Source organism: Sesamum indicum, linkage group LG3 (assembly GCF_026168435.1).
Source record: "Sesamum indicum cultivar Baizhima isolate 11 linkage group LG3, ASM2616843v1, whole genome shotgun sequence".
Classification (NCBI taxonomy): Eukaryota; Viridiplantae; Streptophyta; class Magnoliopsida; order Lamiales; family Pedaliaceae; genus Sesamum; species Sesamum indicum.
This window is the reverse complement of record NC_142659.1, coordinates 16,906,306-16,930,269: the sequence shown is the minus strand read 5'-3', so window position 1 is coordinate 16,930,269 and position 23,964 is coordinate 16,906,306. Positions and strand designations below refer to the sequence as shown.

At 34.9% G+C, this 23,964-nt stretch overlaps 5 protein-coding genes across 16 annotated transcripts; 3 read left to right on the top strand and 2 right to left on the bottom strand.

Moving 5' to 3' along the window:
* Window positions 1-408: 408 nt before the first annotated feature.
* On the bottom strand, window positions 409-840 carry LOC148788734 (uncharacterized). The gene has a single exon (XM_088878113.1). The coding sequence runs from the start codon at window positions 838-840 to the stop codon at window positions 409-411; it is 432 nt and encodes a 143-aa protein (XP_088734239.1).
* A 5,479-nt stretch (window positions 841-6,319) lies between these two features.
* Window positions 6,320-10,265, top strand: LOC105157826 (25.3 kDa vesicle transport protein SEC22-1). Of its 3 annotated transcripts, none has more exons than XM_011074322.3 (7): window positions 6,320-6,589; window positions 7,227-7,297; window positions 7,832-8,040; window positions 8,612-8,772; window positions 8,896-9,042; window positions 9,361-9,437; window positions 9,868-10,265. In XM_011074322.3, exons 3-7 carry the CDS (start codon window positions 7,853-7,855, stop codon window positions 9,949-9,951), a joined length of 657 nt encoding a protein of 218 aa, XP_011072624.1. In that variant the 5' UTR covers window positions 6,320-6,589; window positions 7,227-7,297; window positions 7,832-7,852; the 3' UTR covers window positions 9,952-10,265. The 3 variants fall into 3 exon arrangements, with proteins under 3 accessions (XP_011072624.1, XP_011072622.1, XP_011072623.1); XM_011074320.3 differs by having other exon boundaries at window positions 7,227-7,342; XM_011074321.3 differs by lacking the exon at window positions 7,227-7,297 and having other exon boundaries at window positions 6,321-6,589.
* Window positions 10,266-10,458: 193 nt separating this feature from the next.
* Window positions 10,459-14,950, bottom strand: LOC105157825 (3-oxoacyl-[acyl-carrier-protein] synthase II, chloroplastic). Of its 4 annotated transcripts, none has more exons than XM_088878527.1 (13): window positions 14,299-14,945; window positions 13,383-13,588; window positions 13,089-13,304; window positions 12,833-12,943; window positions 12,641-12,736; window positions 12,507-12,552; window positions 12,337-12,416; window positions 12,051-12,119; window positions 11,834-11,918; window positions 11,241-11,395; window positions 11,088-11,168; window positions 10,811-10,870; window positions 10,459-10,725 (listed from the first exon to the last, which is right to left on the bottom strand). In XM_088878527.1, the coding sequence occupies exons 1-13, from the start codon at window positions 14,672-14,674 to the stop codon at window positions 10,591-10,593; spliced, it is 1,716 nt and encodes a 571-aa protein (XP_088734653.1). In that variant the 5' UTR covers window positions 14,675-14,945; the 3' UTR covers window positions 10,459-10,590. The 4 variants fall into 4 exon arrangements, with proteins under 4 accessions (XP_088734653.1, XP_011072620.1, XP_020548352.1 ...); XM_011074318.3 differs by having other exon boundaries at window positions 13,089-13,292; window positions 14,299-14,942; XM_020692693.2 differs by having other exon boundaries at window positions 13,089-13,292; window positions 13,436-13,588; window positions 14,299-14,436.
* A 1,616-nt stretch (window positions 14,951-16,566) lies between these two features.
* LOC110011263 (zinc finger CCCH domain-containing protein 62) lies at window positions 16,567-19,895 on the top strand. 3 transcript variants are annotated; one of them, XM_020692434.2, is made up of 9 exons: window positions 16,567-16,774; window positions 17,170-17,288; window positions 17,389-17,503; window positions 17,587-17,648; window positions 18,019-18,070; window positions 18,328-18,439; window positions 18,624-18,722; window positions 18,795-18,922; window positions 19,056-19,895. In XM_020692434.2, the coding sequence occupies exons 1-9, from the start codon at window positions 16,671-16,673 to the stop codon at window positions 19,639-19,641; spliced, it is 1,377 nt and encodes a 458-aa protein (XP_020548093.1). In that variant the 5' UTR covers window positions 16,567-16,670; the 3' UTR covers window positions 19,642-19,895. The 3 variants fall into 3 exon arrangements, with proteins under 3 accessions (XP_020548093.1, XP_020548092.1, XP_020548091.1); XM_020692433.2 differs by having other exon boundaries at window positions 16,567-16,819; window positions 18,019-18,061; XM_020692432.2 differs by having other exon boundaries at window positions 16,567-16,819.
* Window positions 19,896-20,389: 494 nt separating this feature from the next.
* On the top strand, window positions 20,390-23,951 carry LOC105157823 (peroxisomal (S)-2-hydroxyacid oxidase GLO4). Of its 5 annotated transcripts, none has more exons than XM_011074313.3 (12): window positions 20,390-20,514; window positions 21,010-21,161; window positions 21,236-21,360; window positions 21,438-21,484; window positions 21,547-21,624; window positions 21,741-21,865; window positions 21,989-22,046; window positions 22,455-22,517; window positions 22,672-22,741; window positions 23,006-23,106; window positions 23,380-23,484; window positions 23,579-23,951. In XM_011074313.3, exons 1-12 carry the CDS (start codon window positions 20,392-20,394, stop codon window positions 23,756-23,758), a joined length of 1,227 nt encoding a protein of 408 aa, XP_011072615.2. In that variant the 5' UTR covers window positions 20,390-20,391; the 3' UTR covers window positions 23,759-23,951. The 5 variants fall into 5 exon arrangements, 4 of the variants coding, with proteins under 4 accessions (XP_011072615.2, XP_011072616.1, XP_020548721.1 ...); XM_011074314.3 differs by having other exon boundaries at window positions 20,398-20,442; XM_020693062.2 differs by lacking the exon at window positions 20,390-20,514 and adding an exon at window positions 20,523-20,621.
* Window positions 23,952-23,964: the final 13 nt, after the last annotated feature.

The window sequence follows — 23,964 nt, the reverse complement described above, 5'->3', positions numbered from 1 at the left end:
TGTAAAATATGTTTGTTTGAGCATGTTCATGTATTTATTGAATTATAGATTGTATTTATTTATTTTATCAGCATTTTCGACTTTCATCACATCTATAATGCGTAAAAAAAAGATAAATTTATTCAAATAATACACCATACCGCAATGCACTAATTCAAATATGCTATTGCATTTATTAGCAAAGTATGTAAATCAGTACATCGTAACATGCTTGCAAAGCATGTCTTTTGGCACACTGATCTAACAACTTCAGTACAGTACACTCGCCACTCTAACATAATACGACAATAACTTTTATAAGCGCTCTTATTCAACTGTGTTTATAACTCGACTAAGAAAGTGTAACCATAGTACACTTAGTCTAGCATATAGAACGACATGATCAGATAAATTTCAAAGTTCCATTATTTAGGCGACCACATAGGTTGGTGCACCAGGAATATAGGAGAGTAGTATACCCAATAAGTTTCTAATGGCAATGATAGGAAAGGTGATAGAAACTCCAGGGGGTACAAATACACATGAGCCAAGAGGTAATACGACCCTGAGTATGCATTGTTCTGGATTGAATAACAGTGGAGTTCTGACTCGATCAAAGAAGAAGGTATAAATTCCTTGTGAGTTGGTTGTTGTTGATCGTACCACTGTCTGGGAAAGCCCACAGACAACATCAACTCTTGCTTGTGGAACTACGCGAAAAGTTCGGACTGCTGCCAAGGAAGTATTAGCACAAGTTATGACACCAGCCAAAGGAACATCAAGAACTGAAACTTGAGCTGAAGATACTGTAAATCCAATACTAAGAAGAGTTATGAGGAGAAGTGTTGAGGGGTAGGCCATTTTGGCAACTGACATTAGGGAAGGTTTAAACGTATTGTTGGTTTTCTCTATATATATTTTATTGTCGATGATCTTTATGAGTTGGCCATGCCTATTTATAGAAAAAAAGAATCCATATTTCAACCATCAAGTGTTTGACTAAATGTTTTTCATTCAATTAATTTATATAGGTGTAACTAATTTGTATCTGTAGTAGGTGGGCATGTCTAACTTAAAATTTTTCAAATTTCCACTAATTAGACAAAGCTATTTTATGAGCTTTATTTAATTATTCCTTCTGGCATCTTGATTTTTATTGCTTTTTCTTAATTTGTATGGTATATTATTTGATTCATTTGAATTCATTTACATCCTTATAACCTTTAAGTTGTTTTTAAGGTGTGTACATGTAGTTTGTTTCTTTATAGATATGTGTTAACTTTTTATACATACAAGGATACGTTCCAATAGTGAAAATTATTAAAACTGACCATATTTACTATGTAAAAAATAAAAGAATATTACTGATATATTTAAAACATTACATTATCCTTAGAAAAATTACATTTTACATTCCATAAATTTGCTCCTTTACGATTTTGATCTCATTATTATTGATTTCACTATATTATATTCCATAATCAAAATATTTGTAATTTTAGTCCCAACCCTTCCATTAAGGTCCTCACATAAATATCAGTCAACAACGATTAGCTAAGATTACCATGCCTTGCGCACAATGTTTTCCGCCATAAATATAACATAAATAATGCTTTGAGATAAATTAAAAGTTTTTTGAGTTATGGGATGCAATATGGTGAAATAAATAACAACACGACTAAAATATATATATATATATATATAAAAAGAAGGAAGCTAACTTCTGGGATGTAATATATAATTTTCCTCATTACCTTCTAATGTATGTAATTTATAGCTAACTCTAGGATTGTTAAGTTAGAAAAGTACAACTATATTCAACCAAAAGTAAAAACGAATACAAATTGGACTTATTACTATGTGGAGTTTGAACAAATGTCTTGAATTAGAGAGCCTTATAAACTTTAATAATTTATTTTCTACAAATGTATGGAACAAAAATAGAGGAATTTGTTTATAAAAAAATCCGGATTTTCTTAGTCCAATATTCAACATTATCCTCAATACACATCATGTTAGGGCATGTTGATATTGTGCTAGAAAAATACGTAATGGGAGTAACTTTTTAAATTGTACACTTTATTACTTATTTTCTCTAAAAGAAGGAAAAAGTAGAGGAGTTTGTCGTAAAAATCAGAGCGTTTTTTTAGTCAATTTGTTAAGAATTACCATCAGTACACCTGAAGCTAGGGCATATTAATATATAGAATTCAAAAAATTCAATTTTAGCGTACTGTTTTTTGCTTTATAAACTGTATTCGTTTATTATTTTCAAAATGTGACAAAAATGAAGGAATTTATAGTAAAAGAACATTCGCGTTTTTTCAGTTTATGATTTAGAATTACCCTAATCATACCCCATGTCGGGGCCATGTTGGTGTGTAGAGTGTGACAAGTATGTCTAGAGTTCTAGCTTTTGCAATATAAACTTTAGTAATTTATTTTTTTCTCTAAAAAGAAGCAAAAAATTGAAGGAATTTGGAGTTAAATATATATATATATATATATAGTGTATTATTGAACAGTGAACTGAGTACACCCTTGTCGGGTCCATGTTGATATGTGAAGCTTAAAAAATATGTTTTGAATGCTCTAACGTTTTGCATTATAGATATTAATAAATTATTTTTCTCTAGAATAAGCAAAAAGTAGAGAAATTGAAGTTAAAAAAACACTAGAAAAAATTTGATTTTTCATATTCAAAAGAAAAAAAATCATGGCAAATATAAATCAATCAAAGCTTCACGACGACCATTGTCATTGTTTCTACAAGTGTAGCCAAGCCCTCATGACCAAAAGGCCCAAAATCATGGCAAATATTTTAGCTATGGCTAAAAATTATGGCGGATATTGATTAATCGTGGTAAAAATTTAAATTTTTACTGTGATTTCAAATAACTGTGGTTGATAGTTTTGATTGACCATGATTTTTAAACTGTAATCATTTATAGTGTAGCAAAAATTTAATTTTTTTATGGTGAGATGAGCTTTAGTCCTTTTAATCAGCATTATATTCAACACACCCGATGACGGAGCACGTTGATATGTGGTGTTTAAAACATGCATCTTGAAAGTTTTACTTTTCGAATTATAGGTTGTATTTATTTATTTTATTTAAGAAAAGCCAATATAGGAAGAAGTTATAATTAAAAAAAAGGATTAAATACGATTTACCCCCTGTAATATATAAAATAAGTATATATCTTTCTGTGAAAAAAGAATTAGCAAATTACACCCATGTGTTTTAGAAAATGAAGCAAATTACGTCCTATAATGATTTAGATAGAGGAGTATCCTGCTTCATTTTCTAAAACACAAGGAGTAATTTGTTATTTTATTTTTCACAAAGATTTTTTACTCATTTCTTATATCACAGGGGAGTAAGTTGTGTTTTTTCTAATAAAATAATAAAATTTTTTAATTTAGTCTATGTGCACTACCCTCGTCTTACCCCATGTCACAATTATGTTGATGTGTAGAATTTAAAAAAATAATACGTCTTGAGTACTATTATTGACTTTAATAAAAGAATCAAAATAAAATATAAATTAGAGGGATTTGATATAAAAATTCGATTTTTTCTTAATGTAGTATTTAGCACTAGAATCAATACATTCCATACTAGGGGCCGGCATGTTGATATGTGGAGTTTGAAGACTACGTCTTTACTGTTATTTTTTTCATTAGGTAATGTTTGAAAATATTATTGGTATCTCTAGCGTTCTTTTTTGTTAATAATCTTCAACAGTCGGCCAATGCTAACTCATAGAAGAAAGAATCCTGTTTGAGCCTTCATGTGTTTGACTAATTGCTTTTTATTCAATTAATTTATGTGTAGTAGCATTGGTATGTCTAACTTAAAATTTTCAATTATTCCTGTTTGGCAACGTACGTACGTTATTATCTTATTATAAGCTTCAATCTAATTATTTATCCTTCTCGCCTTTTTATTTCTTTCAATTTATTTACACTCTCACAACCTTTGAATCTTTTTAAAACCGTATCCATATATAAGGCATTTTCTTTGCAGATATGTGTTGAACTCTGCATATGCATACAATATTAAAATCTTGAAAATTATTAAATCGATCAACTAAATTTATTATGTAAAAGATAAAAAAAGATTATTACTGGTATATTTGAAAGATCACAATATCCCCAAATGTATGTAATTCATAGCTAATTTTAATTGTTAGGGTAAACAAGTACAACTATATTCAACCAAAAGTACTACCAAATGCAAATTGATAGAGGATGTAGAGTCCTACTTTATTTTTTGTAAATGTATGGAACAAAAATTGAGGGGTTTCAGTGTAGGGTTCAGCGGTACCCTCAAGCCATGCTTACTAGGCCCATATTAAACTAGATATCCAAGTTCATAAAGATGTTTACAAGAAAAAGCTAGAAAGCCCTCTTATAACTCCCTATTCGACTCCTGCAAATTGATAGAGGTATGTTGATATTGTGCTTCCAATACTAGTAATTGTGATACGTCGTTCCATTATACATATAATGAATAAATTTTTTACATATTTTAAAATATATTAAAAATAATATTATAGATAAAAATAAAATATATAACCAATAGATTAGATTAAAAAGAAAAAAATAAATTAATTTATCAATTAATGCAAAATTTGAAAAGTTAAATATGATAGTTATTTTATCGGTTGAAGGATATTTTTACCTTCACAAAAAAACGGTACAACGATGAAATTAATCACAATTTGTGAGTGAAAAGGTTTTTTCTTTTTAATAGTAGAGATAAACTTTATTAATTATTTTTCCTCTAAAGAAAGAGGAACTTGTGGTGAAAAAATGCAAGTTTTTTTTTTTTTTTTTGTCTATTTGTTCAATAATACACTCAATACACCCATTTTGATGCGTGGAACTGAAATATATATTTCTAATGCTCAAGTTTTCTGCGTTATAGGCTTTATTAATTTATTTTTTCTAAAAGAAGCAAAAAAATAGAGAAATTTGTAGTTAAAAAATGAGTTTTTTAGTCTTTTTATTCAGCATTAATCTCAACACACCCCATGCTGGGGCATGTTGATGTGTGGTGCTTGAAACATGCATCTTGAACATTCTATTTTTTATATTATATATTGTATTTATTCATTTTACACTATAAAAAAAAAAAGACTCTTTTTAAACGAATTCTGGGATAGATAGACAACTCTTTTTATATTTTGGACAGACTATCGAAAGGATTTTAAACAAAAAAACACCTGCCTCAAAAGGTCAAGTCGGAAAAAGATTTGGATGGAATTGCTAGGGAAGATTTTGTCCATCCAAAAATCTAGAATGGAATTGGGATGACAGTTAACCGGCCGTTCGAAAATGAAATCTCAATTTCAAACAAATGTACGGGCAAATTTGAGACGGATTGTTGTAGTCCAGCCTTTACAACTGACAATTTTTTGATCGGGTTTTAGGATGAGATTACTTTTATTTTTTTTGGGATGTAAGGCCATACCAAGTTTTGAAAGTCGTCGTAAATTGCGGATACGTTGTATGAACTTGGGACTACTGTTTTGGGATGCATGTCGTCACAAATATCATCCCTAAATTTTAATTTATTTTTTTTAAAAAAATATTTTTGTTTATTTTTTAAAATATATTTTGTAAATATTCTATTAATTTATAACTGAAGACAATATTTTATATATGATAGAAATTATAATTAATTAAAAATAATTTAGATACATTGTATTATTTACGGTTCAAGTTAAAACATATATATATATATATCATAAATCCTAATCTAACGATTGAGACGGATGCTAGTTGATGGTCTCAAGTTCAATAGCATCCTTAGTTGGCTGCTGTGTGGATTCCTGATGGAGCAATAGTCGAGGGTGGGGGTGGGGTTCTCAGCTTCAGGTCGAGGAGCACGTCGGAAATCCCATTTTGTTGCACATCACCCTAACGCATACTTGATTTGCTCAAATTGTGTTGAGACGCGAGGGGCGGGCGGCGGTAGCGTGACAGTAGACATCCATATATACTTAAACAGTTCAAAATTTTTAATTTAAAAGGAATAGGAAAGGAATTATTATCCTGACATATAAAGAAAAGACACTTCTCATTCACAAACGATGATTTATAATACCACGGCACCAACTTTTTTGTTGTACTAATATCACTTTTTTCTTTCTTTCTTTCTTTTTTTTTTTGTTATAATGTAATGTATCTATTTATATATATTTTTATTAATAATATATTTTTATTAATAATATATTTAAAATATAAAATATTATTTATTATATGAAGCGCGTGCTTCAAATCACTCTAACACGTAATCTGTACAGTTGCTGGCGACATTTAAACTTTTCTGTCGCCATGAAAAAAATTAGTAACGCCAATAAAAGCACTCGCTATTTACAATCAGTCAAAATTTGCGAAAACCCTGTTTCTGTTATCATTTTCCATCTGCCCAAAATCAAATCTCGTCAATTCCGATTCTTATCTTAATCCTTCTTCCAGATCGTTCAAGTTTCAACCCGCGGATCCATCGCACAAGCATCAATCGTGAAATTGTTAAACCAAATTGAGATCGGGGATTCACAGCGCATTAGAGGGAGGGGCTCACATACGCATGTTATAGGTACCTGAGTATGTTATTTTTCTGTCCATTTATGTTTCTGAAATTTCATTTTATGTGTGATTAACTTTTTTCCCTAAACACTTTTGCGGAATTAGTTTTTAAGATGTTTGAGTTGGTTGGCAGTTTGGTTTGTGTGATAGCATCTGGATTCGAACTTAATTGATGTGTCTATGCTAGTTAAATTGTTCGTGAAAAATGCTGGAAGACTTAATTAGTCTCTGCGATTGCTTTTGTTTGTGTATTTATTCATTTCCATCTGATTGAGATGAAAGTTTCATTTATCGTCTGCCGCGATTGGAGTGATAATTATTCAGATTGTAAGAGTTTTGGAAGTTGTTGAGTATTCTCAGAAAAACGGGGATGCTGTAATATTCAATCAAATGCCTCGTAGTTTCCTTTTTAAAGACCAAATGAAGAAGAAGATATTCTTTAGCATTTTCTAGACTTTTACATAGCATATTCTCTTCAAGACTTCAGTGCTTAGAGATTTGAATCAGGACGGCATATGCCAGCTGCTTTTCAAATGCCTCACATAGAAACTTTTGTTAACATCTTGTGTATCATGAACCTTAGCAAAATGAAATTAGACCTTTCCAATGAGAATGTGCTTTAGGTGTGGGCTTAATTGTGCTTGCAGGAGCAGAAACCACACAGATATCAGTATTCTGCAATTCAGTTGCATTTACATTGGTGCCCTGTTAAGTAGAGGTTTGTGGTCCTTCCGATATTTTTACCTGACTCACATAAGATCAGGTAAGGCAGATCTTCCTGAATGGCCTCCTGCTGTTTCTCAGTGAGCCTAATTTTGTGATGCATGTGTTAAACATAGTAAATTAATTGGTTGATCGCCGCATGAAATATGCCTGCTTGATGTTTCCTAAGCTGTTGAATTGGGACTCTAATGCTTTTCATGTTCGAATAGCAACAACCGAGACACATGCATGCCTGTGGACCAGAAAATGAACAAGTCAACATTTTGAAATTCACTATTTCTCATATCTTTTCTCACGTTTATTGGTGGCACTATGAACTCTATCATGCTCCTAGACTTTAATACCATGTGAACTTGGGCGGGATGTATTTGCATGATAACTCCACATTGCCATGCAGTTTTAGTTCTCTCAACAGTCTCATCTTATTGTTCTTCTGGACAAGTTGCAGAATCTATCCATGGTTGTATAAATGTCAAAAACCTTGGTCTCTTTATCATGTGATTCATTAATTTTACTAAATGTCTTATAGGTGTGAGCTCGTGAAATAAAGATGGTGAAGTTGACTATGATTGCTCGTGTTACTGATGGCCTTCCTCTAGCAGAAGGACTGGATGATGGTCGTGACGTGCCAGATTCTGACTTTTACAAACAGCAAGTTAAGTCTTTGTTCAAAAACCTCTCAAGGGGCCAAAATGAGCCTTCACGGATGTCGATTGAAACAGGGCCATATATATTCCAGTATCCTTTTGCATGTCTTAGTTAGCTTTTCCAGTTTTCTCTTTGCTTGTTTGCACTAAGGGATTGGCTCAGCTGTAACGAATTGCCAAAATGTTGTATTTAGACACACCTAAACTTCTCTTTTGTCATTTATTTAGATAAAAATATTTCTGCAGTGTTCTTTCCTCATAGGACTCTGATTATAATAGCTGTATATTGGCTAATTTAACTATTATGCGTAGGATAATTATTCGCAAGCTGTTTCTTTGTCCGACTACTGTAAAGGCTTGCCAATGCTCCATAGGTTATTGAAACTGCATATATGCTGTACACTCAGCCATCAAGTGGATATAATCAGTTCCAAAACTGAATGCATTCATGGGTTTTGGTGATGTCAGAATGTTATTCATTAAAGCTGGCTTCTGCCTCTGATGGCCAATTTTGCTTTCCTGAAATTGTTGCCATGATGTTATGGTGGCCTTTTTATTTCGAGCTGCAATATGTCAAAATATATTCAAAAGTTCAATTTGTATTAGTAATATTCTTTTCTTCCTGTGAACTGGCAATTTGTGACCTTAACTTGGGCATGTAGTTATATTATTGAAGGACGTGTCTGCTATTTGACAATGTGTGATCGCTCTTACCCCAAGAAGCTTTCGTTTCAATATCTGGAAGACCTCAAGAATGAATTTGAGCGTGCATATGGGAATCAAATTGAAACTGCTGCAAGACCTTATGCTTTCATCAAATTTGGTAATGTTGTTGCCTTTGCTTTCTTTTACATGCTTATATAAGAAACGTTAGTGCTGGTTCTTCTCATATTTTTCCAAATAAGTACTTTTGGTTTCTGATCACTGGCTTCACTTGCATTTGCAGATACATTCATACAGAAGACAAAGAAATTGTACCAGGATACAAGAACTCAGCGGAATATTGCAAAATTGAATGATGAACTTTATGAAGTTCACCAGATAATGACTCGTAATGTACAGGAAGTTCTTGGTGTTGGTGAAAAGTTGGACCGTAAGTGATACGTCATCAAACTTCTCGTATTGTTGAGATCAATGTTACTGGAACAATTTGGATAAAACAATGTTGGAGTAATTGATAACCTGCCTCATGACCTGTTTGTATTTGATGGGCATGAGTTTTGAGCTAACGTTTCACAGGATGGAATTTTCTGCTTCAGAGCCTTTTTATGTTTCTAGTTTTCAGATGAAGTTTCATCATTTCTTCTTTGATTTTGTGGGCTAAATTCTATAGTGCATCACTTATATGTTCTGGTTTTCTTTTCCCCTGCAAACCCGAAATCCACATTATTCTAATAATAATCTTTTGCAGAGGTCAGTCAGATGTCCAGTCGATTGACATCTGAATCCCGCATATACGCTGATAAGGCAAAAGATTTGAACCGCCAGGTAATTTGATTGTTTAATTGTTAACAGAGACTGTGATTTACAGATTCAATTGATTTGGGCTTTTACAGTGATGCATGTTTGCAGAAGTTTCTTTCTGTTTGGCTTGGTACATGAAAGTAATTCTGTATAGCTCCTTTTCAAACCTATGTTAAACCATTGATCAAATTCAGCACCAATTTTTTAGTTCCGATTAAAACCCTGCTTTTTCTGAGAATAGTGAGGAGCTTTACATATTCAACACCGATGTTTGAGTTCTTATACTCAATGTAGACATTTTTGCTGTTAAAAACCACCGTATTTGTGCATTTTAGTTAGTTCATTAATTTTCTTCTTCATTACCACCTAGGAATTGGATCAGTTCAGTTTCCTGCATTCATTAAAAAGATTCAGCTTTCAGACTCTTATAAATGACTTATTGATCATTGACTAGGCTTTGATTCGGAAATGGGCTCCTGTTGCTGTCGTCCTAGGAGTTGTCTTCCTCCTCTTCTGGGTCAGAAAGAAGTTCTGGTGATGCTGCAGCCATTTGTAGTGGACGAGTTCTTTCAGTCTTGCTAACTTCTTTGCTGCTCCTCGGTTCACAACTGTATTTCATCTTCAGAGATCAAGATCTGATTAAAGGACTTCTTCTTCAATTTTTTTTTTTTTTTGGCACTTAAGGCCCTGTTGGAAAATAGAGATATTTGATTAAGAGATAATTCGATATTAACATGTCGTATAAACCTGGTTGCATCATCTTCCTTTACATATCTCTATCTACATATACATCTAGTTACTCGGTACTGTATTTTTCACATTGATAGACATAACGTTAAGATTTTTCCAGTAGTTTTTTTCTTTTTCACATAATATTTCCTTATCTTTTTCCGGTATTCATTACATCGAGATGGTTTTGAATTAGCTGCCTGTTTCTGGTTGTTTAGCCTGAAAGATTATCAGTGGCCATGCCTGTGATTTTTGCCGATTGATCTTGATCAGCTGCTCGGAATAGAACATGATAGCTGCTCGGAATAGAACATGATGGTTCGGTATTCAAATATGGGATTAGTTTAGAAGTGAAGAACTTTATATCTCTCAGTTAAAATGTACAAACCGAAGGAAAGGAAAATCATGATTCAAATTGCAGTACTCAATCTCAAGCCACTGGGTTTGTTCATGCAGTTGCTTTACAGTCTTTGTAGGCGGCAAATACAATGGATGAGTTGTGTCCTCCAAAGCCGAGTGAATTAGAGAGTGCTACTTTTACATCTAAGCGTTCCCGCTTGCAGCCGACAAGTATATTTGCATCCTGGGATTGCAGCATTTCATCAGAATAAATCAATAATAACACAGGAATTAAGACAAGTAGACCAACATATTCAAGAAAACCATACCACGCCTTCATCAGGGCGTTCAAGATTGACATTTGGATGAATCCATCCCGTCTGTATGGCCTAATCAAGAACCATATTTATCAAAATGGTAAACAGAAAACAAACTTTCTGTTGGTCTACATGCAAGTTATAATATGTAGCTATAGTTACACGTACGAGGCCATATAACTGACTAGTACATAATCGTGCAAGGCTAGGACTCTGGAAGAGGGGTTCGTTTTACCATGAACTGGTTTCACTGGAAAATCTAAGTGACAATTACTAGATAGCAAATTACCTTGACAGTTGCGACAGCTTCAACAGCACCAGCAGCCCCCAGCAGGTGACCGATCATCGATTTTGTTGAGTTCATCCTCAGCTGAAATAAACCAGTTTAAGAACACAAATACCAGACAATAATCCAACCAGTTCAGGCTCTTCAGACAATCACCTCAGTGTTTTGTCCAAAACAATGATTTATAGCTTGGCATTCGATCAAGTCAGCCAACGGTGTTGATGTGGCATGAGCATTTATATAGTTGATATCTTCTCTGGCTACCCCTGACTCAGCCAAGGCCTTCTCTATGCAAAGGACAATTCCTCTTCCTGAGTTTATGAGGGACGAGTGGCGTTACATATCAGTCATTGACCGACTGGAGAATATCAGAGAGTAGCCAAAACAGATCCAAGGCTCTGATAACTCTTTAAGAGAGGTGGGTCCCTATGTAGTCTAAAAAACCCAAGAGTGCTGCATGATTCAAGGGGCAATACAGGCCATCACAAGTATATATCACGAAATCTTGCTGAATATGAAAGTTTATAAGCAAAACTAGTGAAGTTTCACTGTTCAACAATTCCTAACTGATATAGCACTTAAATGATCAACCGCAACATGACATGGCACGTAACTTTTAACTTCACATTTAGCATTGCATTGCACAACATTGTACGTCCACATAAGAAACAATTTTCTTTAATATAACCAATCGTAATAGTAACTTATAAAAGCTTCATAGATCAATGCCGGGAATTCTGGATGTTTACCATCAGGATGTGGCTCAGTCGTATGATATGCATCACATGTGGAGCTTCCACCTAGAAATTCTGCATAGATAGTCGCACCTCTCCGCTACCATATTAGTTAGAACATGAGATTCAGTCAAAATCATATCTTTAGGTAAACAAGATTACTTAAATAACTCGAGATCTGTACTTTATTCCTGTTCTGATCATTTACATATTTGATTTCTTAGAAGCATACCTTTGCATGCTCTAGTTCTTCCAGGAGCAGCACAGCAGCTCCTTCTCCCATAACAAATCCATCACAATGCTACTCCGTTACAAAGTCAAGCAAAGTGTCAATTTTGAATGAAGGAGAAATCACTTGAGGAATTCCATGTAATCATTTCAAGATGCACTTAGCATTTGGGCTCAATTCAAAGACATTCGTGCAGTTATATGTGCATAACATCGAAACAAGCATTCTCGGATGAACGTGGATATAACCATGTTTATCTAAGACAAATAAAATTAAACAGAAGCAATACCACATCCCACGGGCGAGAAGCTTTGGTCGGTTCATCATTCCTCTGTGACAACGCTTGACATGCAGCAAATCCTCCCAATCCTGTAACATGATGATTTAAGGATGACCTCTGGATGCGACATGTGCAAAAAAGATAATAGAGCAGTGTTAAAGTTTTGAAGTATTACTAACCTATGGGAATAATTGCTGCATCAGAGCCACCACACAGCATCATATCCTGCAAGTCACAGTCATTTAGATCAAAATCGAGACACGTGCAGGAGTAACCAAGCAGGCTCAAGATGTAACCAAAGATAGACACTTACTGTTTCACCTCTTATGATATGATTGGCTGCATCTAGTATACAGAAGTTGCTCGTTGCACAAGCTGCAGATATCGAGTAATTTGGACCCATCCAACCCTGCAGATCAGTGATCAGATCATTGTTCTCAATCCATGCATACATTTTCACGATATGCCATGATCTATTTGCTTACCTCATGAAAAATTAACTTACCAAATCAATTGCAAGAACAGCAGAGCCCATATTACTCGTTGCAAACGGGATACAGAATGGATTCATCTTCTTGTGCGATATCCTTAAAGCTTCTATGGCGTCGCTAAAAACCTGTTAAAAGCATGGTTAGGTGTTGTTGAAGAAGTAAGAGAACTTTAGTGGGTTCAGAAAGTTTATTCTTGTATGACTTGCTAATGACAAGGCTTTTCACTTAAAAGTCGTTCTAAATAGATAATAGGAATATGTAAAAAGATACCTTCATTCCCCCAAGAGCAGAACCAATTATGATCCCACATCTAGTCTTGTCTAACTCCGCCATGACATCATCAGTAATCCCACCATCTGCCAAAGCTTTTTTGCCGGCAGTCAGCAAATAAAGCATGAACTTATCAGCCCGCTTTGAAAGCTTTGGTGAGACCCAACCATCAGGCGAGAAATTCTTGATTTCTCCTGCAATCCGCTGTTGAACGAGCTACATATCAAGATCCATATCCTAACTTCCCCCCAAAACAAACAGTAATACAATAAGAGGAAGTCTAGGAAGATTTACTGTGGGAAACTCAGTACAGTCAAATGCCTCAATCTGGCTAACCCCGCTAATACCTTCAAGAAGATTACCGTAAAACACATCCGCATCATGTCCAAGTGGCGACACAACACCAAGTCCTGTAACAACAACCCTCCTTTTCTTTGTTACAAGTTTCTTTTTCATGCTGACTTGTTTCTCAGGTTGTACACCTACAACCATTGTTTTACCTAGCACAAAAGCTCAATACTTTCAGACCTTTGATAAACATCTTCAGATGAGCCCACATTAGTTGCATACAAATCAAGAAGTAGGAAATAAATTCCACGAGTGAAAATTTATTGACGTCAAATATTGTTAGCACGTTTCTTGGCATTAAGAAGTCAAAAAAACGAAATTATCTTATCCAACCATATATCAATTGCACCACAATCATAGAGCTGATTGAAAGATAAGAACAAAGTAGGTGGAGAACTTCCCTTTCATCAAATTATCTAGAAAGAAAAGCTTTCATTCTTTAGCATTATGATCCTGATCTCCACTTGCACCAAAAGCTAGAAAAACCATTTAAGAAAGTGATTTCATTTTCAAGTTCTTTTATATCAATCCCTCATTCCATTGGCGAATAGATGTTGTAAGTACACATTTAGGATAAACCAAAACCTCCCCTACATAATACAGTATTAAAGTGCATTCAAAGGTGTAAGCTTTTAGAATAAAATTGGCAGTCACATCAGGTTTCATGTAAAGATCCCCTGCTCAAAAACCACTCAAAAGGATGCATAACATTTGACATTAATTATTAAAAATACTATCATAACTATCCAAATTCCAACCAAAAGACACAGCTAAAAGTTAATAAATACATCCATTACTAAACTAAAGTAAGCACTAGCAGATCATAAGAAATCATCAATTCAAAAGAGTATGAACTAATTACCAGAATTAGAAGCTTGATTCAACCTCCTTTGCTTGCGGTTCATTGGTAAAGTCTTGGACCCAAAAAGAAGAGAGAATCCATTCTCTCCAAACAAAGCAAAACAAGGAGATAATCCCTGTGAATTATAGTACTCTTCACAGGGCTCAAAGGGACAAAAACTCATCAAACTGTTAATTCCACAACCATACAAAGAAGAAACCAAGCTCCCACTCTTCTGAGCCACCATACTCTTCCTTCTAGCTGACCTACTTAACTTCTTTGGGCACTTTATAAACTCCGACGGCTTACAAAAGGTTCCCTTTTCACTCGGCGCAGTCATGCATGCTGCCACTAACCATGTGCAGAGTGGAGATGCAACAGAGGAAGCCACCACCATTTTTCAAGGTAAACACAACAAAGATTCAATCTTTAGCGAGAATTACAGCAGCCCAGATGGAAAATCTGTCAAAAAATCACAGTTCCAGGAAGAAGAATTTGGATCAGAAGTGAAGTTTGTAGGTGGGGTGGGATTTGTGAGGAGATGGGTTGTGCTGGTGGAATAGTGCAGAAGCTAGCAAAGATATGGACACATAATCAAAACAAATGTACATTTCAGACTGTCGTTTTCAAACTGCTGAGTAAGAGAACAGAAACTTTAACCGGGGTGGGTTGTGACCATGATCATGATGATTTCATGCAAAAGCATAACGGATTTTCATACTCGCAAGTACTCTTCTTTCAACTAATGTGGACTTCATAAATAAATCTATTAAATAATGATAAATAGCATAGTTCCTAATCGACTACACGTTTTTTCTTTAGAAAATTGACCATTTAGACAGTGACAGATATTACATTTCAAGTATTAATTTTTTAGAAAAAAGAACACTCACATATTTACCATTTTCATAACCAATATTTTTACCTTTGTCACTTTTTTTTAAAGCTAACGATAGAAATGACAACAATGGACTTGTCAAAATTCGAGACTCGAACCCAAAAAGAAAAGTTTTGAACTCAATGCCCGACCATCCTAAATCGAGTATGGGCAATTGAACTCGGTGGACTGTTAGATTAGATTTAAATTTCTAAATTTTTAAAATATATATTTTTAAAGAAAAACGATACTACCATAAACTCTCCACTCTACACATAATAAATTGTAAAAATAATAAAAAATATTAAATAACTTAAATCTAAACAACATATATTAATCTTCACAAAAAATTACTTAAAAAAGAAAGAGAGTCAATCACCAACAATTAATTGATTGAACTGACATCACTCTTCTCGATGAACAAAAGATTTTATATTTAAATTCAATTTGTCTCTAACTTTTATCCGACCACTGTACTTAAAAAAAAAAAGGAGAAAAAAAGAAAAGAAGAAAGAAAGAAAGAGAACCAATGAAAAAGCATAAATTTAAAAATAAATAAATTGTTGAGTTGTGAAGAGGAGATAGATAGATGGATACTCACACAAATATGAAGGCCTTAAGTTGAGTTTGCTTTTCCAATAGCTGTGCAGAAACAGTGGAGGTGCTGAAAAAACGCTTTACTTGTATTCTTATTTGTTCTCTTGACTGAAAGGCATTCCCAAGTAACTAATGACAACTTTACGTGTTAAACTGTTTTACAATAAACATAGTTTAATTCTTAATCAAAATTTTTTAATATTTTGAAAAAGACATATCCAGAGGGATATTCTTCAAAAATCTTTGGAAGAAGAAGAACCCTTTTTTGTTTATGATTATTATTCCTGATTCTAAACACCAATCATCGAATAAGTCGGCGGATTAACTAGTCAAATGATGATTAGAATGAGACAATTAAATTGAAAAAATTAATCTTTATTCTTAGTTGCCAGCTATGTGTTAATTTTCTTCAAAAATCCATATGGGTAAAATCAATTCCTTTTATTATAGATGGATTTGAATATGTTTTATGTTCCAATTGCATTTGTAGTACATGAAAATTGTTAGAGCCCAGTTATAGCCCCAAACTGAGGAGTTAAGATCAGCCCGAAAACTTAAATTAGCCCGGTAATAGCCCAAAATAAAAAAGTTACTATTGGCCCAAAAATCAATAGCCAACTTATAGGCCCATGATAAAGAATTAAAACTGGCCCAAAATTCCATGGGGCCAACTTCAGGCCCAAACTGAGGAGTTAAGATAGGCCGAAAAGGCATAAGCCCAGTTATAGGCCCAAACTAAGGAGTTAAATCGGCCCAAAAAGTCAAGGAGGCCAGAGCAGACTGCAGAGTCCTTTTATGTATCCAACGGTAACCTTTTCAAAAACACCAAATTTGAACAAGAAAAGGGGAAACCCCAAAATCTCTCTGCAAATAATCCTCTTTTCTTTTTTGGAGCTCCCTCAAGATTTCGATCACAACAATGGATATTTGCGAGGATTACCGTTATGGTGAATCTGAAACTGATGCAGAATACTCAGATGATTCGCAGGACGACCCGACTTTCGATGTCCTTGAGGAGACTCGGTTAACCTTCTCAAATCTTTCTTTTAAGAGAAAAATCAAGACACAGTATTCAACTACCTTTGTATTGGAAAACGCATGTTTGAGTTTGCGTTTTGTTTTCCTGATGATTTCTGTATGCGTGTGAAATGATTATTTGCTGTCAATGTTAGCATCTTTTTTGGTGAAAAGTGTAAGTAGGAAATGCCCACTTGTTTGCTGATGAGAAGTCTATGTGTGGAAATGATGGATTATTTGTGATTTCAGCATCATTTTTCTGTGATTTTGATATGTTTGTCTTGTTTTTCCTAGTTTGTGAAATTATCATGTCTGCTCTATGCCGATAAATGTGGTTATACATCAATCTTGGATCATCATTTTTTTGTGAAATTTAAACGGAGGCATGTTTGTTCTCTTAGTGTTGTAAAGGGGCATGCTGGAAAAGAAAACGAAGAGTCAGATGGCGTAGAAATGGTTGTACCGGAGCTTAATGAGAAGGAACAGAAAAGCTATGAAACTATTCAGAAAATTGTTGAAGGTTTATCTAATACTGCATTGGGTCGAGCTTTTTTTCATGTGTGTGTTATGTGCTTGTTTGTCCATATGTCATTTATATTGGTATTTTGCTATGGTGTCAGTTGGTCCGGTGGAGAGACTAAAAGTGGAGGAATGCAAGATTTACTTAAGGAAACATGGATTAAGATTGAGTGGCAATAAAGAGACACTTATTCTGCGGATTAAGGAGCACATTGAGTAATTTTCTACCCAGTCTTTTGGTTTGAGTATGGAAGCAGATTTTCTGTTTGAACTCATTGATTCATGTACATGTATTTCAGTATTGTCAATGGTGATGGGGAGAAAAAGTATCCGGCATCTAGTTTCGTGTTGAACTGCAAAGGTATTCTTTAATAGCTTCATGTGTTATGAAGAATTTCATGCCAATAATTTATGCTTCATGAGTCCAATTATGGATAGTTTCTGTAGCTTACAAATGTGACCCTTAGTCGACCTAAGCAGGATAGTCATGAATTTGTGAAGACTTGGTGAAAATTGATGGTAAATTACTGATGATTAAGTCATTTTCTCTTGTGATAGACATAGACTCATTCTTGTAGTCCTCGTGTCAGCACTCCTCTGCCATTTTACTAGCTGAATTTCTAGTTCTAATTGGGTGTCCTCAAAGGATACTAAGGTTTTGATCTTGATCATTATTTGTTTGGACATTTTATTTGTCTTCCATGCCTGATTTAAATTTTCAAATTATGCAGGTGATGCATGCATGGGAGACATAGTTATGTTTGAACAGAATGTGTACGAAGCGTAAGCCTTTGCCATTCGCTCACTGAAGATTTGATTTAGTTTGTCAATCACCATTACATTATAGAGTCGAAGAATGGAAATGTTTAACCAAGACTTCACCCTCTTTTTAGCTTGTGATGGTTAATGTAAAGAATTAGTGCTACTGCGGATACCTCTTTTAGATATTGGAGAAATACTGATTTGTTATTTGGCCATCCACAACATATACAAATTCAGAAAGACTATGTGTTAATTTGTGACTATTGACGGCTCTTCAGGTTCAACATTGCATCTCGAAGTGCCAATGGTCCTCCTTGTGGCACAAGAGTTGTTGCTGGGCGGATTGTGAAGGAGAGCTATGGGGCTGCCAAGCAGCAACATACGTTTACGGTGATCAACCTTGATCAACTTAGTTTTCATTGGACTTTTGAGATGATAGATTAGATGTTATGTCAGTACAGCATATTTGATAGAGAAGAGACAGTGACCTAGATAAAATATTCACCATCAATTTTAGCAATTAGATAATTGTTCAAGTCTCGAAATGAAATACACTTATTACCTGCTCTGACAGATCGAAGTGCTGTGGAGTAAAGGAGAGAAACCACTGCCGCCACTTCACCCGTTGCTCATCAAAGGAAGGAACCTCTACAGATTGAAAACAATGAGACAGGTCCGTTCAGTCAGATGTTTCTGTTCATGCCTCTGTTCATTATCATGTAATGTATACCCTCTTGTGATTCAGAAATGGGAAGATGAAGGGGAGAGGCAGAAAATTTTGTCAGAAAAGCATGCTAGAGGTGGTGTTGCTCGCTTGACTAGGGAAGCACGCATACAACAGAAAGAAATGCGACAAATGCACAAGCCAACCAGGTATTGGATGGTGTTTATTATCGGGTTCTCGATCTTGAGGTCTGAACGTGGAGGAGTTTACACAGCATGCATGAATTTTTTGATGTTTGAAACTTTATCTTAATCAGTAATAGTACATCTTTTGTATGTTCAGGGCAGCAAGAAATGAACATCCAAACAAAAAACAAGAGGAAAGAAGAGAGCCTCTGAAAACTTTTGAAGTAAACACACCAATCCAGCAAGAAAATTTGCACGGAAACCCTACTTATGGTACTTCAAATGCACATATGCTGCCAGAAGGGCTTCATCAAATGCAATCTCAGATCAGCATGAACTGCAGCTTCCAGAGACACCATCAACACAGAGACTGCAGGGGCTCTTATGAAGGACAACATATGAACTACCATGCTGCAAGAAGTCCCACCCGAGGAGATTCCGGTAGCTACCTTTCAAACTCTAATCATATCAGGAATCTGTTGCAGCAAACACATGCTTTCAAAGAAAATCAGAGTCCATGGCATGGGCTTGCTCACAACAGCATGCAAAGGATTTCTAACATGAACCTCAATTTTCCTAGCCATCCTCAGCAAACACATGCGTGTCACAGGCAGCACTTAAACCGACCAGTTGAAGCACAAGGCTGGGAACAAAAGCAGAGATGCCGATATTATGTTCAAGGAAGGTGCTACTTTGGAGAAAGGTGTAAATATGTACATGAATCAGCTGGAAACAAGGTGTGAAGAGAAGCATTTTATTTCACCAGAATGACTTCACTTTTGATCCTTCATTGGTTGGAAATTCGTTTTTCCAGCTCCAAAGCCAGAAAAAGAAAACATTAGTGGAATTCAATTCGAAACCGATTTAAGCAATTTCTGTTGATGCAACTAGAGCTAGTTCTTCATCATTGACATCGCTTATCTTGGTAACTTTAGTTCCCTTAATTCTTGTACTATTCTTGTTTCAACATTCCTTTAAGGTAAACTGTCTGCGCAAATCACAATCTTTTTGATAAGTGCGAACCTAAGAAAATTCTTACTGAAATGGGAAGCTGAAGATCATATAAACTTGATCAGTAATAACATCATTTATTCATTTACACCACCATACCTACTGCATCAATAATCTACATAATGCATCCAATGTGCCAAGACGAGAGACTGTAGACAAAATAATGAAATTAATTGTTGACTATATTTCCTTTTTTTAGTTGTATATAAAACTATACACCATTAATTGAACAAACTTGCACAAACTGCCGGCTGCAAAGTTAAAAAATATTGAATTGGAAAATCTCATTTTTCATTTTCAAAATATTATTAAGAATTAATAATATTTGATTTTTAAATATATTATTAAATAATACAATCCAAATCATAATTTTGAATTTTGAATTAATAATTGATTTATTATTTAACATTAATTGAAAAATGAACAAAAAATATTTAATTATTTTTTAAGAAGACCAAACATAAATAAGCCAGTTGACTGTAATGGACTGTTCAGCTTTCAGATTCCTCGACCACCAACAGAAAGCTCACTTCGTAAGTCGTAACCCAATTACCTTTCTAGACTCTGCCCCTTTCTGCTCTACTGAACTCGGTCATTGCCTTCAGGTGATTTTTTTTCCTGAAATCATGTTCTGCCAGTTGATATTTTCGAGCAAAATCAACCCTCCAATCCAAGTGATCAGCTATAGAACGTTTTTCTGCCTCCTTTAAGAGTTATGATGCTTTATCTTGCTGTTTTTGGAGCATTTCACTAATTCGATGAACCCACACACGCATATATGTGTATATATCAGCATGAATGTACTGGATTATATCCCCTTTGAACTATTATGTAGTATGAAGTGTATGATTTTTTCTTTGTAAGTTATGCTCGATCTGGATTGTGCTATTAAAGGGCTTCCCTAGTTGTGTGTGAAATGAACTTGAAAGATGAACAGTCTGTATATCTTGATGAAGTTGAGTTCAAAGATGTGAGCTTTCTTTCTCAGTCGATTATCTTTGATTCAAGCATACAACTTATGCGTTTAATTTAATATTGCTGATGAAATTACTAAAGTTGTTTTTATCAAGAATTGTGATCGGGAAGCCGGTGTTTTGCAGGCTAATAAAATGGAGGCTGAACCTGTAAATGTGAGTGAGTTTCAAGAACTCGTAAAGTTAGCCCTTCCAAAGATGTACTATGACTTTTATGCTGGAGGAGCAGAAGACCAGCATACACTAGAAGAAAATGTGAAGGCATTTCAAAGGATTTTGTAAGTTCTTAGACCTGTTGCTCTGAGTTCTTGACAGAGTGTTATCTTTTAACATGTTATTTGGTATGACTCAGAATCCGTCCAAGAGTTCTCATAGATGTAAGCAGAACAGATACATCGACAACTATTATGGGTTACAAAACCTCGGCTCCAATCATGATTGCTCCAACAGCCATGCATAAGTTAGCACATCCTGAAGGTTAGTATGTGTAATACTTATATGTCCTCTGATCTGACATTATTCGTAATTCTAATTCTAGATTGTGATTATGCTAGGGGAAGTTGCAACAGCCAGAGCTTCAGCCACTGCCAATGTTATTATGGTACTATCTCATACAAGTACCAGACAGTTTTGCTAAATGCTGATTGCCTCCCTGCACTGTAGGTGTTGTCCTTCAGTTCAACATGCACGATCGAGGAAGTTGCTTCTAGCTGCAATGCAGTTCGTTTCTTCCAATTATATGTACTTCTCTAAAGCACTAGTGATCTCTTAAGTTCTTTTTATAGTTCCTGTGGCGATTCGGAGAATTCATGTTTTAGTCCACAGTACTACCCAAGTTAACAATGTCATGCAAGCAGGTGTACAAGAGGCGGGAAATATCAGCTTTCATGGTGCAAAGAGCTGAAAGAAATGGATTCAAGGCTATAATTCTTACTGTTGATACTCCTAGACTTGGGCGAAGGGAGGCAGACATTAAGAATAAGTGAAAATTTCATCTATTCCTCTCTAAGCTAACCATTACTGTTCTCTTGTCACTTCTCTTTTCACCAATGTGGAAAGTACAACGTCCTGCTATAATGGCTGAGCAGACATGATATTTTTGTAGGATGGTTGCACCTCAATTGAAGAATTTTGAAGGGCTCATTTCCACAGAAGTGAATACTGTAAGTTAGAGAGAAGTATTCGTACTTTATAGCCACATTACCAGAAAATGTTTTGCCACTCTCAATATGTATTGAATAAATCAAGACGTGCTCGTGGGTTTTATACCTATTAGTACTTTTGCTTGTGGAATGTCAAGCAAATATTCATTCAATGGTGCAGCTCTGAGAATGCAACTTAAATCTGAATCATAACTTATGCTGATGATACATAGATCCAAATGGAAAAAAAAAATTGAAAGAGAAGACAAGAGAATCCGTTAGCAAGAGTATTTTAACCACTCTTGGACATGGACCAACCTGTTTGGATACGGATAGTGAGCAATATTGCTTTTGCATGAACAAGTTCTTTAACTAGATCTGCTTCTGCATAGTGTTTTCTCTTAAAAATAATTGTCAACCCTTGTACAGGATAAGGGTTCAAATCTTGAAGCATTTGCCTCAGGTGTCCTTAATGCTTCATTGTGTTGGAAGGTATGAACTAGCAACTCCTTAACTCTGCTGCAAATTTGTTACTTTCATTCGGTTTACAGTACATTTCAACTACTTTTACTGGTTTGATGTGAAAGACATTCAAAAATCATCTCATTTGAATTGATTAAATAAGCCCTTGTAACACATTTTGCAGGACATAGGATGGTTGAAATCCATTACAAGTTTGCCTGTACTCATTAAGGGGGTTCTCACCCGAGAAGATGGTACTAAATGCCTTGTACAAATGGATATGAATGATAACCTTTGGCTGATGAAATAATTTGGTGAAAGAGTCCAATTATTATCTGACATAGAAAAGCCATTTTATTTCAATGTTAAGTTTTCTGAAAAGATAAATATCTTGTTATATCTTATTTTCTACCTAATTATCATTTGTAGGCTTCAGTGGCCCGCATCCAGATCTCACTATTCTCTGGGTATTTCATGTCATAGATCCTTCTATTCTCATCTGCCTTCCTATTCTGCAGCATTAAGAGCCTTGGAAGTAGGTGTTGCAGGAATTATTGTTTCTAATCACGGAGCACGTCAGCTAGACTACAGTCCGGCCACTATCAATGTTCTAGAAGAGGTTGTCTATTCTTTTCTATGCTTCTTATTATACATGGTAGATACAGATTGCCCATATTCTTGGTATATATCTAATGAATGAACGACTAAGTCCATAAGTTTGATGTTGGGGTATATCTCTACGAAAAGGTCAAGTCAGACTTCATAAATGTTAGTCTGCTATACTCGAAGTCAAAATATTAATTGGAAACGAGCCCATGTTACAGTTTGGTGCTTTTATGTTCTTGCTATACTGCTAAACCATATGCTAATCTGATGATATGAATATTGACAGGTGGTTGTTGCTGTACAAGGGAAAATTCCAGTTCTTTTTGATGGAGGAGTGAGACGGGGAACTGATATATTCAAGGCCTTAGCTCTTGGTGCACATGCTGTGATGGTAAACTGATAATTTTGTAGTGCACAAGAACAGTCTCATATTCAATACAGTTTGTAGTGAAAGGTAATAAATGTTGTCGATCAATATTCTTCAGATTGGGAGACCAGTTATCTATGGTTTGGCTGCAAAGGGAGAGCACGGGGTGAGCCAAGTGATCAATATGCTGAAGGATGAGCTTGAGCTCACCATGGCCCTATCAGGATGCTGCACTGTGAAGGATATATCTAGAAGCCACTTGAGCACCGAGATTGATAGACTCCACTGCAGACTGTAGTTCTTCTATGTTGTGTTCGCCGTTTGTCGTTTTCCCTGTGCATCCATATATTGTTACTTATTGGAACAATAACTATAGTCAACTAAAGTATTAGCTTAAGTGTACTACGTGTGACTGATCTGAGATACTGTATTGTATTCCTTTCACATTTACATTAGGAATTGCATCGTTCTTTTTTGGTTGGTTTGTTTAACTTGCCAAGCAAT